This window comes from Ambystoma mexicanum, chromosome 7q (assembly GCF_040938575.1).
Source record: "Ambystoma mexicanum isolate Mex_15411 chromosome 7q, UKY_AmexF1_1, whole genome shotgun sequence".
In the NCBI taxonomy this organism is placed as follows: domain Eukaryota; kingdom Metazoa; phylum Chordata; class Amphibia; order Caudata; family Ambystomatidae; genus Ambystoma; species Ambystoma mexicanum.
The window spans coordinates 625,308,873-625,327,248 of record NC_090941.1 but is presented as its reverse complement, the minus strand read 5'-3'; the positions used below and the strand labels follow the sequence as shown (position 1 = coordinate 625,327,248).

The following is an 18,376-nucleotide window of genomic DNA, read 5'->3' as shown; positions in this document are numbered from 1 at the left end:
AACTTTACCTTCTGAATCAAAGCAACCTCTTTTGAACATTTTTTACAAAGACTTGAATGCATTTTTAAACTGTGTGCTCTTGGGCGCATTTCGCCTTGCTCCATTTAAAGTGGCCTTGGCCTATGAACTTTTGCTCTGCAGTAGAGACTGCCTTCACTAACTTGTTTTAGGTTTTAGAAAAGTGTTGGGAACTGTTTTATTTTCATGACCTGCCTATTTCTCTCCCTTTAACTGAATTATTGGAGTGCCATCTAGGTTACGTGCTTGCATCTGTTTTTACAAATAGTGGTGTTTTGACCTAGACTTGTCTAATAATTATTAAGGGAGGTGTGTATACTTTTCTGATTGTGTTTGAACTTGCTTTGATATATAGTGCTAGTGTATTTCCTAAAGTGTGTGTTAAATAATTATATACTTTCGAAGGGATTGTGTCCTCCGAGGTATTCCTTATCTTGATAGATCATCTCCAGCTTGCTGGCCTCGGAATTTTTTTTTCAGTAGAGGGCACTGCGCGTCGATGTCCCTCGAGCCGATGTCCCTCGACAGCCTCGGTATCGGCGCCGACGTCATCATGTGTATAAATAGACTCGCGCAGCGTCCGTTGTTCAGTTCCGTTTTTCCACGCTTCATGGGCCTCGGAATCGCGTTGCTCAGTTCGTTAGAAAATATATTCTTCATTATTCCTCGAGAATACCAACTCTTACTCGATGGCTTCCTCATCCGAACCGACGACTCCACGGTCCGGCTTCAAAAAATGTCGAGACTGTGGAAAGAAAATGTTGTTGACAGATCCTCACAGGATCTGTTTGTGGTGCCTGGGATCGGAGCAGCAATGTTCGGAGTGCGAGGACTGCATGTCCATGACGGCGAAAGCCTTGAAGGAGCGTAAGGGGAAGCTTGAGAGAGGTAAGACAGTTAAAATTCATTCGAAAGTTTCCTCGGCAGAGTCGAGACATTCATCTCCTCGGCCGACACAGGAAACATTCTCTTTCTAGGTCTCGAAGCAGTTCCCACCACTCTTCGAGATCCAAGCATTCAAGTAAGAGACGTCGAAGATCCCCTTACTCTTCGTCGTCTTCTGTTTCTCTGGAAAGATTCACCTGCCACACAAAACATAGCTTTCAGGCTGAGTGGGAGGAATTATGTAAAAGGATGCTTGGCGTCTTCGAGAAAGCGGCCTCGACCCCCTCGAAGACAGCTGAGGGTGATACCCTGGGTGAAAGACCTGAAAAATCTAAACGCCGCGAGTCGTTGCACCCGGCGAAAGAAACTACTAGAGAGCGTCACAAACCTTCGAGCAAAGGCACTGCGTCATCGATGCCATTATCGAAGGGCTCATCGACGCATAGGTCGATCGAATCGACGCCGAAAAAGAGCAAACCCACGGCCGTCACTTCCTCACAGGAAGCCTCTAACATGACTTCGAGGTCATCGACAACCTCGAGTAGGATCCCGATCCTCTCGAGTCCAGTTCTCGGCGCTGTTTTCAGTGTTTTCGAAGCCTTTAATGTCCGCGTCGACGACGTTGACGTTTTCTCAACCAATTATGACAAATTTAGCCCCTTCTACTCTGGAAATGGGATTTAAGCCATTTCCAAGGTCTGATCATTTCGTACCTTTGTCTTCAATTTATGAGGAAGGGGAGGATTCGGATCAAGAAAGACCCTTTGTGTTCCAGATATCTGCAACACCAGAACCAGAGTAATTTACCTCCTGAAGAAAATGGGTTGAAGGACCTTAGAGAATCCTTACATGAGGCAAGTGGGTAAGATACTTCCCCAGAAATAGAATTTGCCAAACTAGACCCAGGGGAACATGCTGGGACCCCTTACAGAATTTTATTGGCAAGAATTATAGAATTCATGGGTTGGTCTACACCTTCACCTGCATTCCAACAGGATGACCTGACAGACATTTTAGTTAAAGGCCCACAGGAGGATCCTGTGGTTCCATTTCACGCTGCATTACAAAGAAAAATATTGGCTAACTGGGAAACTCCTGAGGTTATCCCGGCGGTTAACAAAAAGTTATCAGCCAAATATAGGGTAGCTACTACTGGCCCTGAATTTTTGTCTAAACGTCCAACTCCAGAGAGTCTGGTTGTTCAAGCAGCAACTGCATCAGGAAGTAGATCGGCATACCTTACTGTTCCACAGGACAGGGATGACAAAAGATATGACTCTATGGCTAAGAAAGTTTTTTCTGCATGTAGCATGGCGTTGAAATCTATTAACGCTACTTGTATGCTCGCATGGTTCAGCCATACACTTTGGGAGTGTGCTTCATCAGCGGCTGACTGCCTCCCAGAGGGAGAAGAAAGGGAAGCGTTTCTAAACATCATTAAGGATGGTAAAGACGCAATGTGCGAATCCCTTCAAACTGGCATTGATTCTGCTGACAGCATCAGTAGGGCCATGGCGGCAAGTACTACAACCCGCACATTTGCCTGGTTGCGAAAGTCTGGGTTTGCTCCAGATGTACAAGCCAGACTTTTAAATATGCCCTTTGACGGCTCTTCTTTGTTTGGTAAGAAGGCGGATGACAGCCTGGAAAAGTTAGACATCCAAAGCAGCAGCAAAATCCCTGGGTGCTGCAATCCGTCAAATGCCATATCGCCCCTCAGGAACCTCTTGGAGAGGAAAGTCCTTTCGCTTTTATTCCGCATTCAGAAAAGGCAGAGGACAGTTGGTTGAAAGAGGTCAAAAAAGATTCACCCGAGGTGGACGGGGTAAAAATACAAAAGCTGCAGCAGCAGGTGCCTCTTTACCCTCGGCACCTGCATCAGCCGGTTCTACGTTATTTCGCTGAATGATTTTACATCGTGGGACTTCATCGCCAACCTTTCATCGCCAAAAACTCCTTTTATTTTTAATTTTTTTATTTAGGGGGGGGCTTCGACCCCAAACCCCCCCTTACTTAAATAAACATACCCCAAACCGCACCGAACACCCCCCCTATAGAAAAGTTTAAAAAAAAAGTTTTTGGCGATGAAAAGTCCCACGTTGTAAAATCATTCGACGAAATGCGTGTATACCCCTCAGCCGCCTCTAAATCACTCTGAGGACCCTCCTCACAAGACACCAGTAGGGGGCAGGCTAACTCAACATCTGACGGAATAGCAGGCTATTACGTCAGATGCTTGGGCATTGGAGACAGTTGCCCAAGGTTACTGACTGCCTGCCTTTTCTAAGCATTCCTCACAGTCATCCATCGAGGAACAGGTCTCAGAAAGTTCCAGATCCGCTCCTCTTGCAGGAAATTGTAGACCTGCTGGAGAAAGGTGCCATAGAACCAGTACCTGTAGCGGAGAGGAACTTGGGCTGGTACTCCCCCTACTTCCTAATACCGAATGACGGAGGACTGAGACCTATCTTGGACTTACGAGAATTGAACAGGTTCCTCAGGAAGGACAAGTTCAAGATGGTAACTCTCAGATCCTTCATGCCCTCCAGCTCCAAGACTGGCTGGTATCTCTGGACCTTCAGGATGCTTATTTCCATGTGCCAATCCATCTCAAACACAGGAAATACCTGAGGTTCGCAATTGGCGGCTCTCATCAATTTCAAGTTCTGCCATTTGTGCTGACCTCCACCCCGAGGGTCTTCACCAAGCTAATGTCGGTAGTGGCTGCAAGTCTAAGGAGGGAAGGGATTCATGTCTACCCCTACCTGGACGATTGGCTGATCAGAGCTGTATCTCTGGAACAAACTCACATCCAGCTAGATTATGTCTGCCACTTCTTTCACAAACTGGGCTTCTCCCTCAATTTAAAGAAGTCACAGATGATACCATTACAGAGACTCCAGTTCATTGGAGCGGTCCTGGACACTTCCCTGGGAAAAGCCTTACCACCAGAGGTGAGGGCTCAAGATATTCTGCAGATGGTCACCAAGTTTCAAAATGCCCAACATCTCCCAGCCTTTGAATTTTTGAGGTTGCTAGGCCTCATGGCATCCTGTATCTTCCTTGTGCCAGTGGCTCGCCTGAGAATGAGATCTCTCGAGTGGGCACTAAGAACTCAGTGGTTGCAATTCTCAGGGAGAATGACAGATCTCCTTCAGGTTCCGGACAAGGTGGCTCGAGACCTTCAGTGGTGGGCCTGCCAGGAAAACATCTTGAAAGGAGAACTGTTTTGGCAACCATGGCCAGAGATAACGGTAGTCACAGATGCCTCACTCACGGGGTGGGGAGCCCATGCCAACGACTTGACCATTAGTAGTCTTTGGTCTCCATCGGAGTCCAGACTACATATCAACCTGTTAGAGCTGAGAGCAATCAGACTAGCGCTGAAGGCTTTTCTGCCATCTGTACAGGGGAAAAATGTCCTGATAACGACGGACAACACAGTGGCCATGCACTACCTCAACAAAAGAGGAGGCGCAGGATCACTGCCTCTGTGCAGAGAGGCGATGCAGCTCTGGTTTGTTTTGGGCAATCCAAGAAGGAATCTCTCTATCGGCAGTTCACTTAGCCGGAGAGAAAAACTTGACGGCGGACGCTCTGAACAGGCAGAGTACAGTCTCCCACGAGTGGGAACTAGCTCAGGAAGTCCTTCAACAGATCTTCACCCTTTGGGGAACCTCTCAAGTGGATCTGTTCGCCACCAGCATCAACAGGAAGTGCTATCAGTTTTGTTCAATGGAATTTGCCCCCGAGAGGAGCTCTAGGGGACGCGTTCGTAGTGGACTGGGAGTTTCCACTTCTGTACGCGTTTCCTCCAGTCGCTGTCATTCCTCAAATGATCAGGAGGTTGAGAAGGTTCCGGAAAGCCATGATCCTAATTGCCCCGGACTGGGCCAGGAGAACGTGGTACCGGGACCTTCTGGACATGTCCATCTGCCCCCCAATTCGTCTTCCACTCAAGGAGAATCTTCTCTCGCAGAAGGGAGGTCAGGTTCTCCATCCATACATCAGAACCCTTAACCTTCACGCTTGGTATCTGAAAGGTTGAGATACAAGGATTGCGACCTCCCAGATGACATCATGGAGGTGTTGCTTTTGGCAAGAAGGCCAGCAACAAAGTCTTTATACCGCTGCCATTGGAACAAATTTTGCAGCTGGTGTAGAGCAAAGAATATCGACCCCTTTTCATGTGGTACACCAACAGTGTTATCTTTTCTACTCTATTTGGCAAATTCGGGCCATCAGGTTGGCACGATCAAGGGCTATCTCGCAGCGCTATCGATCTTCAAGCGCACTGCAGAGGAACCATCGTATTTCAAGTTACCCTTAGTAATACAATTTCTGAAGGGATTAACCAATGTCTATCCTCCAAGACCATTCCAAGTTCCCTTATGGGACTTAAATTTAGTCTTAAATTTGCTGATGGGTACTCCTTTTGAACCACTCCACTCTTGTTCACTAAGGTTTCTCACCCTTAAAACTATGTTAATAGTGGCATTGACATCTGCTAGGAGGGTGAGCGTATTACAAGCTCTATCTTGTTAACCCCCTCATATCATTTTTCATAAAGACAAAGTTGTCCTACAAGTGAAGCCTAATTTTCTCCCAAAGGTGGTTTCTGAATTCCACATCACTCAGAAGATTACCTTACCTTCATTTTATCCCCCTCCCCATCCGGGGAAGGGGGAAGAAAGGCTGCATAGGCTGGACCCAAGGCTGTCTTTGAGCTTTTACATCAGCAGACTTGCCACGATTGGGCAAGCAGACCAACTGTTCGTAGGTTACTCAGGGCACAAATTGGGTTTCCCGATAACAAAACAGACCATTTCCAGATGGATTATTTTAGCCATTCTGGAATATTACAAACTGGCACGGAAAGAGCCTCCTCAAAATCTTAGGGCTCATTCAACCAGGGGTATCGCAGCCTCTTTGGCCCTCCAAGGAGGGATACCAATTCGAGGCATATGTGCGACGGCCACATGGTCGTCTGCACATACCATCACAATATTTTACAACCTGGATTCCTCCTCTAGCCAAGAGACTAGATTTGGCAAAACTGTGTTGCACTCTGTTCATTCTTGAAGGGAAACATGGCAATTTTACTCCCACCTCCATTTACACACCACTGCTATGGGAGTCTATCAAGATAAGGAATATGTCGGAGGACACAATCCCTTCGAAGAACATGTTACTTCTTACCTGGTAACGATCTTTCGATAGGATGTTCTGACGTATTCCTTATCGCCCCTCCCATCCATCCCCTCAGTAAAATTTCCCTTGTGGTTACAGCTTACGCTCCTTCTGGGTCAATAACCAATTCATGTAAAACGACAGTTAACGTCAAAACGGAACTGAGCAACGGACGCTGCGCGAGTCTATTTAAACGCATGATGACGTTGGCACCAATACAGAGGCTGTCGAGGGACATCGGCTAGAGCGACATCGACGCGCAGCGCCCTCTACTGAAAAAAATTCTGAGGCCAGCAAGCTGGAGATGATCTATCAAGATGAGGAATACGTCGGAGGAACCATCCCATCGAAAGAATGTTACCAGGTAAGAAGTAACTTGTTCTTTGATACCAAGCTCTGGTCAGTGTTTGCTTGCTCTGTGTTTTTAGCCCTATTGTGTATCCTCTGTATACTGCCCTACTCATCTGAGAGAAGTCTGACTGCTCAGCCACAGCTACTAGGTAAATCTGGGTGGTGTGGACTGCTACCAATTGGGTTTACTGCTTACTCCTGTAGTCTTAATCTTCTTGCAGTGTTCCCCAAGGGAACTGCACAGGATTCTGCCTAACACCAACGCCATGCTGGCAGCCGTTAACCAAATGCTCTGGCGGGAAATTGCAGACTTCCTCCTGGAACTTCTGCCACAAAGCCAGGCTCGCTTCAAAGCAGGATTTGGAGAAGTCTGGCTGGTAGCGCAAGGACATCATGGAGGCTGCAGTGGCCCATATCGATACCTCTGGTCGGGCCATCTACATTTCCAAAGACATGAGAAGGATGGCCTGTTTCCGGGCTACCAAGTTTAACCCGGACGTCCAGGAACGCATATTGGACCTTCCATTTGAGGGTAGTGACCTCTTCCACTCCACCACGGATGAGGAATTAGATGAAAAGAAGAGCTCACGACTGTTAAATCTTTATTCTTACGAAGTCCACGCCCAAGGCGTACACCCAGTCCAATCTTCACTCCGACAAGTGGCGGGTGTTTGGAGGGTTCCGAGGCTCCCAAGAACGGAGATCCAGACAACTTGACCGTTCCCCGAGTCGGCATCGGAGGACACAACAAAAGGGAGCGGTTGGTGGTGGAGGGGGTGGGGGGTAAGGGCTCTTTCCAATCCCCCTCCTCTGCATCAGCCTTGGAGGGAAAGAAGGCATGACGCCCCTCCGGGTCCACGTGTCTCCGGTGGGGGACAGGCTTGCTTCCCACGTGCAATTTTGGCACCAAAACATTTTGGTCCCTGGATCCTCTGTAGTCTCTATGTGGTACCGCCTACTGGTCCCTTCCTCTCATTTCCTCCCCTCCTCTCCCATAGATTGGGACAACTCTGTTGGCGGAGATCCGGTTGCTCGTCGAGAGCCAGGCAGTGCAAGAAGTCCCAGCCTCCCAGAGAGGATTGGGTTTCTATTCCAGAAATTTCGCCATACATCAGAAGAGCCAGGCTGGCCTGAGAGTTATTTTGGACTTTTCCACCCTCAATCTCTCAATAAAATTCAAGATGGTTACGCCAGCTCTCATTGCGGAGACACTGAACAGGGGAGACTGGATGTGCTCTCTGGATCTAAAGGACACATATTTACACGTCCCGATCTGGCAGTCGCAACGGTCCTTTCTGCGCTTCAGGATCATGGGCTGCCATTTCCAATACAAGGTGCTACCCTCCCGCCTCAATTCAGCCCCCAGGGTATTTACCATATTGATGAAGGCGGGGCTGCGCTCCTCAGGGCCACCACGTCTACCCATACCTGGACGACTGGCCTCATTTCCGGAGCAGGTTCTCCACACCTCCTTCGCGCTTATGAACACACTCCACGACCTGGGATTTACTATCGACCTCAAGTTGCCGCCCATGCAGAATCTGAACTTCCTGGGCCTCATCTGGGACACCGGCTCCCAGGGGGTTTTCCCTTCGGAGGGCAAGATCACGGCTATCAGTTGAGCTACTACTCACTTCCTCTCCTGGACTGTGACCTCGGCCTGGTGGTACCAACACCTACTGGGTATAATGGCACGGTCCTTTTAGCCGTCCCCCACACAAGACTCAGGATGAGGAGACTGCAGATGCACTTCGCAGCCTCCTGGAATCAGGAGAGAGGCTCACAATCGGAGCCAGTGCACATTCCCACTTCTCTCCACCCCGACCTCACCTGGTGGTCCGCGGACTTCAACCTACGGCGGGGCAAGCCGTTCCGGAAGCTTCTCCCTCAGGTCATGACGGGTTCACCCTAGAGGTCTGGTGAGCCACTCTGGACGGTCACAACATCCATGGAGTCTGGACCCAGCAGGAGTCCCACATCAATTGGCTAGAGTTGAAGGCCATATGGCTGGCCCTCAAGGCCTTCCTCCCTCATATCGAGGGCAAGACAGTGCTTATTCAGACGGACAACTCCACCAGCATCTACTATGTCAACAAGCAGGGGGTTACCAGGTGCCCTCCACTTTGCAACCTCGCGGTCAGCATGTGGGAATGGGCTCAGGAGAACATCTACCTCATAGCTGTCCACCTCCCGGGGGAATCCAACCTGGAAGCAGACAGGCTCAGCAGACTGGGGGTGGACAATTACGAGTGGCAATTGAACGACCTGGTACTGGAAGAGATATTCCTCAGGTGAAGGCACCCCCAAGTGGATTTGTTTGCCTCTCAGGACAAGAAATGCCAGCACTTCGCCTCCTAGCAGGGACAGTGCCCCGATTCCCTGGGCGATGCATTCCAGATACAATGGAACTACATGACTGCATACGCCCTTCCGCCCATACCCCTGGTGCACAGGGTGATCTGCAGGATAAAACAATCGTGTCTCTTCCGCATCATCCTGATAGCTCCCTGGTGGCCGGCGAGACCATGGTTCTCCGAGCTACTCAGCCTATTGGACAGACACCCCATTCACCTACCACTGGACCCGGCTCTGCTCCTGTCGCAGCAAGGGGGCATGGTTCGTCACCCTGCTCCGCACAAACTAGCCCTTGCAGCGTGGTTCCTGGTCAGGTCACGCTGAAACACCTGAACCTATCGCAGGCTAACCTGAAGATTATCCAAGGCGCCAGAAGCAAAGCTACCAGGGGCCAATATAAGAGCAAATGGTCTAAATTCTGTCATTGGGCCAACTCTAAGGACCCCCTTATGTGCTCAATGGATGATGTACTCTCCTTCTCGGCACACCTCGCCCACTCCGGAGTGCAGGTCGACACATGCTGCACTTATCTGGCCATTGGTGCATACAGGAATACACAAGAGGGTCTCTCTTCCTCTTCCAACCCGGTGGTCAAGCTGCATCTGGTGGGCCTGCACAGACTCTACCCGTCCATAAAGAAGCCACACCTGGTGTGGGACCTCAATGTGGGGTTGCGCACCTTGGCGCACAAACCGTTCGAGCCAATGGTGTCCACGGACATCAGGCTGGTCGCTATAAAGACAGACCTACTCATGGGCCTCACCTCTGTTCGCAGGGTCAGCGAAGTTTAGGCCCTCGTGGCATCAGAGCCCTACACCACCTTTCACAGGGATAAGGTGGTCCTCCGGATGCATCTGGCGTTCTTACCTAAAGTTTCATCCTCCTTCCACCTGCACAAGGAGATTGTATTCTCCAGCATGGGGGTCTGGCATGGATTCACATGCTTATTGAATATTCCCCGTCGTCAGGCTGGGAATCCTCGGTAAAGAAAAAATCAGTTTCAGTTTTGTTTCTGATCTGTCTTTCTTAGTCACCAATCACTGGTCTCTGGGTCATACTGCCCCCAGTCAATGACTGCCATCTCCCTAAGTCCCGCTTTTGGCAGCCATCTTCAGATTTTTACTGCACGCTCAAATGTTGGGAGTCCTCGTGTTTAGCTCTCGAGCTTTTGCTGCGTTTTCGCGCTTTTTCAAAGAGATTTCTCATTTTTTGGTCAAATGGAGCCTCAAGCTCCACCGTTTCTACATCCGAACAACGTGGACCAGTTTTGGATTTTTTCTACGCCCCTCAAGGGTGAAGTTTTCATCGAGTTACGCTTCTTGGAGGAGTCCAGAAGTTTCTGTGGCCTCGGCCCCCGGAAAGCTGTTCAGGGTTTGCCCTGGATGCCAGCTGCAGAATGTGTTCAAAGAGGACGAGCATTCGAAGTGCCTCTAGTGCCTTCATAAGGACAAAACGCACGTGGAGAAGGGACTGTGCATTTTGCGGGAACATGTTGGAATGGACCATCCAGGATCGACATCTTGGTCTCTCCAACTGGCTGGAAGGAAAGAGCCTTTCGGATAAGAAGAAGAAGAAGTCTGAGCGGTCTTCTAAGTCCTGTGAGGGCGCCCCGGCAACGGGGGCCCAACAGAAGGCAAAGCACTGCAAGTCCGCGGGCACTGGGAGCGCCGAACGGTCGGGCTCCTCAGCTGCCAGTCAGGGCGCACCATCAACCAGGAGCCAACGCTCTGGCTCAGGGAAGAGGAAAGCCGAGAACCCGGCGAAGCTTCTGGAGAGGCCCCGGTCGGTCTCGAAGGATCCAGCCGAGGGGGACCGAGGCGGTGACCCTCCCCCCAAGGTGAAGGCCACAGGCCCACAGAAGGTGGTGAAGGCCTTGATTCACCCGGCTAGGCCTCTATCGAGGAAGTCGCTGCTGCCCTGGCGCAGCCTGGGGAGGCTATGACAGTGGAGGCGACCTCGGGGCCCAGAGTTTCTCTGCCACCGCGCAGGGAAGCATCTTTCAGGCCCATCGAGAAGACCCTGGCGGAAAAAGAGGGGAGGGGGCGGTGGCAATTGTGGACACGGAGACAGCCTCCGAGGAGGAACTGGTTGAAGTCTTGGAGGGCCTCGACGAGGGCGTCGCCCGGTCCCACGGGAGGGATCTCAATGAAGGGGACGACGAGAGCGCCGGCGACGCCGGTGAGGTTCCTAGTCAACCGTCGCGCCCGTCGCTTCCGGAGCCACAGGACAACTCGGCGGCCATTTTGTTGGCAATACAATCCTTATGTTCGGAGATAAGGACGAGATTGCCCCTACCACCGACAGAGGAGCCGGAACCAAGTCCAACGGAGGAGCCAGTGCCAGGCCCGACAGGAAGTCCCCCAAACAAGAGAAGACACACCCATCCAGCCCCGCCTTTTCAGCCCTCGCGGCCTCTTCAACCATTGCCCACGTACCCCGTACCTGAGGATGACACAGAAACGGACACGGCCATGACGGGTACGGATGACAACGGCGGTGACGACGGGACGGAGCTCCCATCGCCTCCAGCCCGGGCCTCCCCACCCGACGAGATTGGGTCTTTCCACGCTACGATCGCCAGGACATCTGAGCTTTTTCAGCTCCGCTCCGAAGAGAAGGAAGGTTTCCTGTACCAACGGTGCGAGGCCAAGAGGAAGACAGTCCTCGCCGTGCCTCTGTTGGATGACATCTGGGACGAAGGTCTCACCCTTCTCAAGAACCCGTCTACGACGCCTACCGAGAGGGATTGGTACGAGAAGTAGTACCGGGTCCCCGACGCGGCCCCTTTCTGCCTTAGGGCGCAACCGATCCCTGACTCGGTTGTCTCAGCAGGGGCCAAGAAGAAAGCGGGGGGGGGGGGGCATCGGCCTCAACGTCAACTTCCCCGCCGGACGGCGAAGGAAAGAAGCTGGATGCAATGGGACGACGAGTTATCTCATCGGCGACAACAACGATTAAGACTGCCAACGCCCTCGCGATCGTGGCCCACTACGACAGGGAGTTATGGTACAAGATCGCCCCCCTGTTGGACTTCCTACCGGACGACAAGAGGGCTGAGGCCCTGGAGATCTTGCAGGAAGGTGAGGTGGCGTCGGACCACGCCATAACGGTGGCAGTGAACATTGCCGACACCGGTTTCTGCCAGCTAGGCAACAGCGTTTGCCTCAGACGACGAGGGTGGCTCAAGGTGACGCATTTCCGCAAGGATATACAAGCCAAGGTTTTGGACATGCTGTTCGACAGGAACAACCTGTTTGGGACAACAGTGGATGAGTCCCTCCAAGCCATCAAGGCGGATACGGAGACACCTAAGGCCCTAGGAGTTCTCCAGCAAAGAAGGCCGTCCGTTCGGAGCTCCGGAGTCAAGCAGGGTGCCTCCAAGGGATTTGGCGGTGGCTCCTCCACGTACCGCCAAGCGGCCCGCTCCTCGTCACAGGAAGCCTATAGAGGACGAGGCAAGTCGGGTAGATCCCGCCGTCGTCACCAGGGAGGCCAAGGCGGCAAGGGGTCCTCCAAGCAAGATTGAACCGACCGTGGCTTCGGGCCCCCACCGAAGCACCCCGGTGGGAGGCCGGCTGGCGAAGTTCGTCAGCATGTGTGAGTCCATCTCAACCGACCGTTGGGTGCTGGACGCCCTGGCCCAGGGGCACGCCCTCGAATTTCTAAAAAAGGGCCCCCGCATTCCTCCTGTGGCCAGGAAGCAAAACCACGTCCCTCAACTACTGTTGGAGGTAAGGGCGATGCTCATGAAAGGTGGCATCGAGCTCGTCCCAAAGAGGCTCCGGGGCTCCGGAGTATACTCAAGGTACTTCCTCGTGAAAAAGAAGACCGGAGGGTGGCGACCCATCCTGGACCTATGACGATAGAACAAGTACATCAAGGCACAGAAGTTCCGGATGTTCACCCTCCAGCACGTGTTGGGACAGCTGGAGTAGGGCGATTTACTGTCGTCGTTGGATTTGGAGGATGCATACTTTCACATTCCCATTCTAAAAGGACATCGGAAGTTCCTCAGGTTCGTGGTCCAAGGGCGACACTACCAGTTCAAGGCCCTCCCGTTCGGATTGAAGTCGGCACCCAGGGTTTTCACCAAGTGCCTCGCTCCATTGGCAGCGCGGCTGCGCCTTCAGGGGATCCACGTCTACCCCTACATGGACGATTGGCTCATCCACGCAAGGACATGGGAGCTCGCCGTAGAACACACAGCGAAGACCGTCCAGCTGCTCACGGACCTGGGGTTCTCCAACTTCCACAAGTCCCACCTGGTCCCCTCTCAGGTCGCACTGTTTCTGGGAGCCAAGCTCGACACAGTGGCGCCTCAGACCTCGCCGTCGGAGGAAAGGACAAAGGCCATCCTAGGCAAGGTCCCTCCTCGAGATGATGTCCTCTTGCATTTATCTCGTGCGCCTGTGCAGGCTGCAGATGCGCCCACTACAGGAGTTCCTCGACGCCCACTGGATTCAAGCGACGGGCAGCTTCGAGGACAGGATCCCTCTCAACGAGACCTTCCGACGAGTGATCTGGTGGTGGGGCTCCCGCGCTCATCTAGCGGCAGGGACAGACTTTCAGACCCCGGCCCACCAGGCGACTGGGATGACGGATGCCTCCCTGGAGGGGTGGGGAGCGCACGCCGGAGATCTTCACACGAGAGGCCTTTGGCTCCCGGAGGAGAAGCCGCTCCAGATCAACATCCTGGAGCTCCGGCAGTGTTCTGGGCCCTAAGGTCTTTTCTCCCGTCCCTCAAGGGCAAGGTGGTGAGGATCTTCACCGATAACATCACCACGATGTTCTACATCCAGAAGCAGGGCGGATCCAGATCCCCAGCCCTATCCAAGGAAGCCCAGGATCTGTGGCAAGGGATGTTTCTGGTGCCGTTTCATCTGGCAGGGATAAAAAACACCATCACCGACTCACTCAGCAGAGATCTGCGCTCGTACCAAGAGTGAGGAACTACTCCAGGATCACGTGGACCGACTCTTTCAGCGATGGGGCAAACCCCAGATCGACCTGTTCGCGACAGTGACAAATTCCAAGTGCCAGAGGTTCGCCAGCAGGTTTCCCCAACCGAGGAGCATGGGCGATGCTTTCTTGTTCCCCTGGGACGGCCTGTTCCTGTAAGAGTTCCCTCCGTTGCCGTTGCTGCTCCGACTCATCAACCAGCTCAATAGGTCCCGGTGCAGGATGATCCTCATCGTACCGGCGTGGCCGAGGCAGATCTGGTTCCTGGACCTTGTGGACTTGTCGGCGTCCCTAACATTCAAGCTGCCGACAGACGCAGATCTTCTTTCCAGAGAAAGAGGCGCCATCCTTCATCACGACCCAGAGTCGCTGAACTTGCAGGCCTGGCTCCTGCAGCACTAGAGTTTGGAGGGTATGATATCCCGGCTGACTGCAGAGAGGTTCTTGCAAAGGCCAGGGCGTCTTCAACTCTCAAGTGCTACGGACATAAGTGGAAGAGGTTCTCTGTCTGGTGCCGTGCACAGAAGATTAACCCTCTGCGGATTACGGCCCCTCAAGTACTGCCGTACCTATTGTCGCTGGCCAAGGCTGGACTAGCTCACGCTTCCATCTGGCTGCGATCTCCCGATACACCAGAACTACGGGACGGGCGTCCTTGTGGTCTCATCGCCTGGTGAAGGAATTTATGAAGGGACTGTTCCGATCGTTTCCGCCGGTGAAGGCTCCTGCCCCGGCGTGGGAACTCAACATGGTGCTGTCTAGGCTCATGGGGGCGCCATTCGAGGCTCTGCATTCGGCGCCATTGAAATTCCTGTCGTGGAAGACAGCTTTCCTTGTGGCCATCACCTCCGCACGACCAGTGGGAGAAATCCAGGCCCTATCCTGCAAGCCCCCATACTTGACTTTTCACGACACAAGGGTGGTGCTGAGGATGCACCCCTAGTTTATGCCCAAGGTGCCGTCGGACTTCCACCTCAAAGAGCCCTTGGTGTTACCAGTTTTCTTCCCGTCGCCTTTGTCGCCGGCCGAGAGGACTTTGCACTCGCTGGATGTGGCTAGAGCGCTGAAGTTCTACGTGGACCGCACAAAGAGATTTCAGAGCAAGTCACAGCTGTTTGTGAACGTTGGACCTGTGAACCAAGGGAAGGCTCTCTCAAAGGTTTCCCTTTCCAGATGGCTCTCCGACTGCATGATGCACTGTCACCGGTTGGCAAACCGACCGTTGCCCGGCCATCCGAGAGCCCATTCAACCAGAGCGATCGCAGCTACCACAGCATTCGCATTCTTGTCTGGTGTGCCCCTGCTGGACATCTGCAGGGCTGCTACGTGGAGGTCGACGCACACCTTCACGAGATTCTACTGCGTCGACCGGGATTCCAGGGAGGAGTCCAGAGTCGGCGAAGCAGTGCTGCGCAACCTGTTCGCCTGAAGGTGGGCCTAGTGGGGAGGTAAGAGCTGCTTAATGTTGAGTTTATGTAATGCTTAATGTTGAGCCTTTTGCCACCTCCCGTGGTTGTGCATGTGTGTACTGCTATGTATTCTTATATTCATGAGCATGTGAATCCATGCCAGACCCCATGCTGGAGAATAAACAAGTTACTTACCTGTAACTGTTGTTCTGCAGCATGGGTCTGGCATGGATTCACATGCGAACCCTGCCTCCTGGCAATTCCAGACCTGAGCGGGAGTAAGTAGGCCAAAGGACCGCCCGAAAATCTTGTGGGCCAGCCATTTTAGAGTAAATAGCACTCTGTATGGCATTAGGCAATAAAATGCAAAAGTGCTCTTGTAAAAAATCAGAAGCTTCAGTAGACAAATATCCGCTGCTTCCACCCCATCCTGGACACAATGCCTTTGTAACCAAAAAGTTACAAAAGAAAAGGTTATATAAGGATGCAAAGATTCCTAACCACACTTCACTCTAGGTGATATGTGCAGCTTTAAACATACAAGAATGTCAATAAGCAGGGTGCAATCTCCCAGTACTGCTAGTCTTATGGACTGATCAGTTTCGCCATAGGAATGTGCAAAAACACAAAGGAAGTAAAGCAGACGGCTTTACTTGCCTCCAAAAAGTCAGGTCAGTAGTCAAAATATAGAAATAATATACAGGGTGTCCCATAGAATTCTATGGGAGGAAAGCAGCAACAAGAAAATCCCCACGCTGCTCCTTGTTGTGCATCAACCACAGGTTTATGGTTAATTTGGATTACTGGCCTGCTGGAGGGATAGGTAACGTTTTTGTTAAGGAAGTTATAAAATTTTCAAATCTAGCAAATGCCGCTCAATTATCTGTAAACACTGGCTCATTTGTTTTACTCAAACCTTTTTTTTTTACATATTGTTCTGTGGTGCCCAGTCCAGCATGTCGTCATTGATAATTTCATGAATGATAAACTAAAATGACTGGTATGAAAAATGACTTCCTGAAATGGATCGATTTTAGGGATTCCATGTCTGCTTCTGAATGGAACACCCTTCTGTGATGTCTACCTAAAATAAGCTGATTAGGGCCAGGATTGTTAGATGTCAATGGGTCCGATCTTTTTAGCAGTTCCTCATTGAATGCATAACAATTTTAAGAGTTCTTGGATTCTTACTGGCACGGATGTAGAATAAAAGCATGAAGTTTGAAAAACCTTGTTAAAAAGAAGTACATTATTGCTACATGTTAACGGTAATTGGCTGTTATTAAATTTGTTGGTGACATCGCACAGGCTACATGTTTTGACATTGTCAGTTTCTCTACATGCACTTGTCATGCTACCACACTTCAATAAGCAATTTTTTTTTATACCTTCTCGCTCATGTTTTCAAACGGGTTTTGTAATATATTTATACGCTACATCGCTTTCATTATTTTGGGATGCTGCGAGTAAATGCATGAAATGAATCCCCCAGAGTCACTGAAATAGTATTTTAAAAGTATCAGGGTTACTGATAATCATTGGCATCAGAAAATTAGAGCCCATGGTTTCTTACTTGGGCGCACTCAAGAAAAGCATTGTAGCATCTTAAGATGAGGTTTGACCATTGCATTTAAAGTGTACAGAAGTAAGCCTTTTATATCTTCTATAAACAGCCAAATCCCAATATGTTTCATTTTAAATTCCGTCTTTGTAGAAAAAACATTGATTTCATTGATAAGTGTCATTATGAATGTAGTTCATCACTAATTGTATTAATTCTTGTTTTCTAGCCCCTTCATAAGAACCTGGATCCTGGCAACCTAGAACAGCTTATCACACCTTTGGTATCTATTGGACACATAGCAATGCTTGCTCCAGATCAGTTTGCTTCTCCGTTAAAATCACTGGTAGCCAGTTTTATTGTTAAGGACTTGCTGATGAATGATCGGGTATGTGTTTTTTTTTAACACTTATTTGTTACAAAAATTCTGTCAGTTCTGAATTTTCTTCTCAGTAATACATACATAACTAACTACTCTAGAACATTATTTTACTTTTATGTCAGTAGGATATGTTATGCTTTGCATTTGACCTATACATCAGTACCCCATATGAATATCTTTTCATTTACCAAATAACAGGAATAACCATTAATTAATTGTATGATCACATAATTGCCGGGTCTACAGATTTAGGTTTTGGGTCGACATCTTTGTGACTTTTCTTCAAGTGGATATCTTTGCCTCTAGCCAGAACGGTCCCTTCCTTTACTGAAGACAGTGCTCCTCTATGTATCTCCCAAAGCCACGCAACAACTCCTTTAATTTTTTAACCCAGCACAAAAAAGTTAACCTTATGGAGATGTGTGTGTGTGTGTATATAGCCTTTTTTGGGACACTCCCTCGAGCAAGCTATGTGTAAACCATTCACAGGTTTATGGGAGAGCCCGGGTATGTTGCATCTGTGATAAAAATGAAATGGGAATTCATTATTTCTGACATGTTATTTAAAAAAACAAAACGGTGTACAATTCATGTGGTATACTATGCGTTGGCGGTTTGTGGCACTCTGTATAGTTGCTATGTGTGTAGAGACTTAGGGCCTCATTCATGGACCGTTTTCCTATGGGATTGCACCATTATAAAACACTTTGATGAATCGGGCCCTGTGTTTTTCTGTGTTTTCCAGATCAAATAAACTTCCCCATTCAATTTGTCCATGTTGGGTTTCATTTCGGATTATTGTTTATTCTCCAGCATGGGGTCTGGCATGGATTCACATGCTCATGAATATTCCCCGTCGTCAGGCTGGGAATCCTCGGTAAAGAAAAAACCAGTATCAGTTTCGTTTCTGATCTGTCTTTCGTAGTAGCAACCAATCACTGATCTCTGCGTCATACTGACCACAGCCAATGACTGCCCTCTACCTAAGCCCCGCCTCTTGCAGCCATCTTCAGATTTTTACCGCACGTTCAAGTGTTGGGATCCTCGTGCTATTGCTCTCGAGCGTTAGTACTATTTTTTCACGTTTTTTCTCAAAAACTTCGATTTTTCGGTCAAAAAGAGCCTCAAGCTCCACCGATTCTTCATCTGATCAACGGGGACCCGTGTCGGATTAGTCTACGCCCCTCAAGGGTCAAGATTTCGTCGAGCCACGCTTTTGGAGGACTCCAGAAGTTTCTCAGGCCCATCTCGGACATGGCCCAGGAG

General features: G+C 50.3%; 1 protein-coding gene across 11 annotated transcripts in view; it reads left to right on the top strand.

Moving 5' to 3' along the window:
- The window catches only part of PDS5B (PDS5 cohesin associated factor B), a 2,333,811-nt gene that overhangs the window by 1,318,039 nt on the left and 997,396 nt on the right, over positions 1–18,376 (top strand). For all 11 annotated transcript variants that reach the window (XM_069639007.1, XM_069639003.1, XM_069639002.1 and 8 more), the window contains one exon: positions 16,958–17,116. In XM_069639007.1, the coding sequence (XP_069495108.1) occupies positions 16,958–17,116 (159 nt within the window). The remainder of the gene's footprint in view (positions 1–16,957; positions 17,117–18,376) is intronic.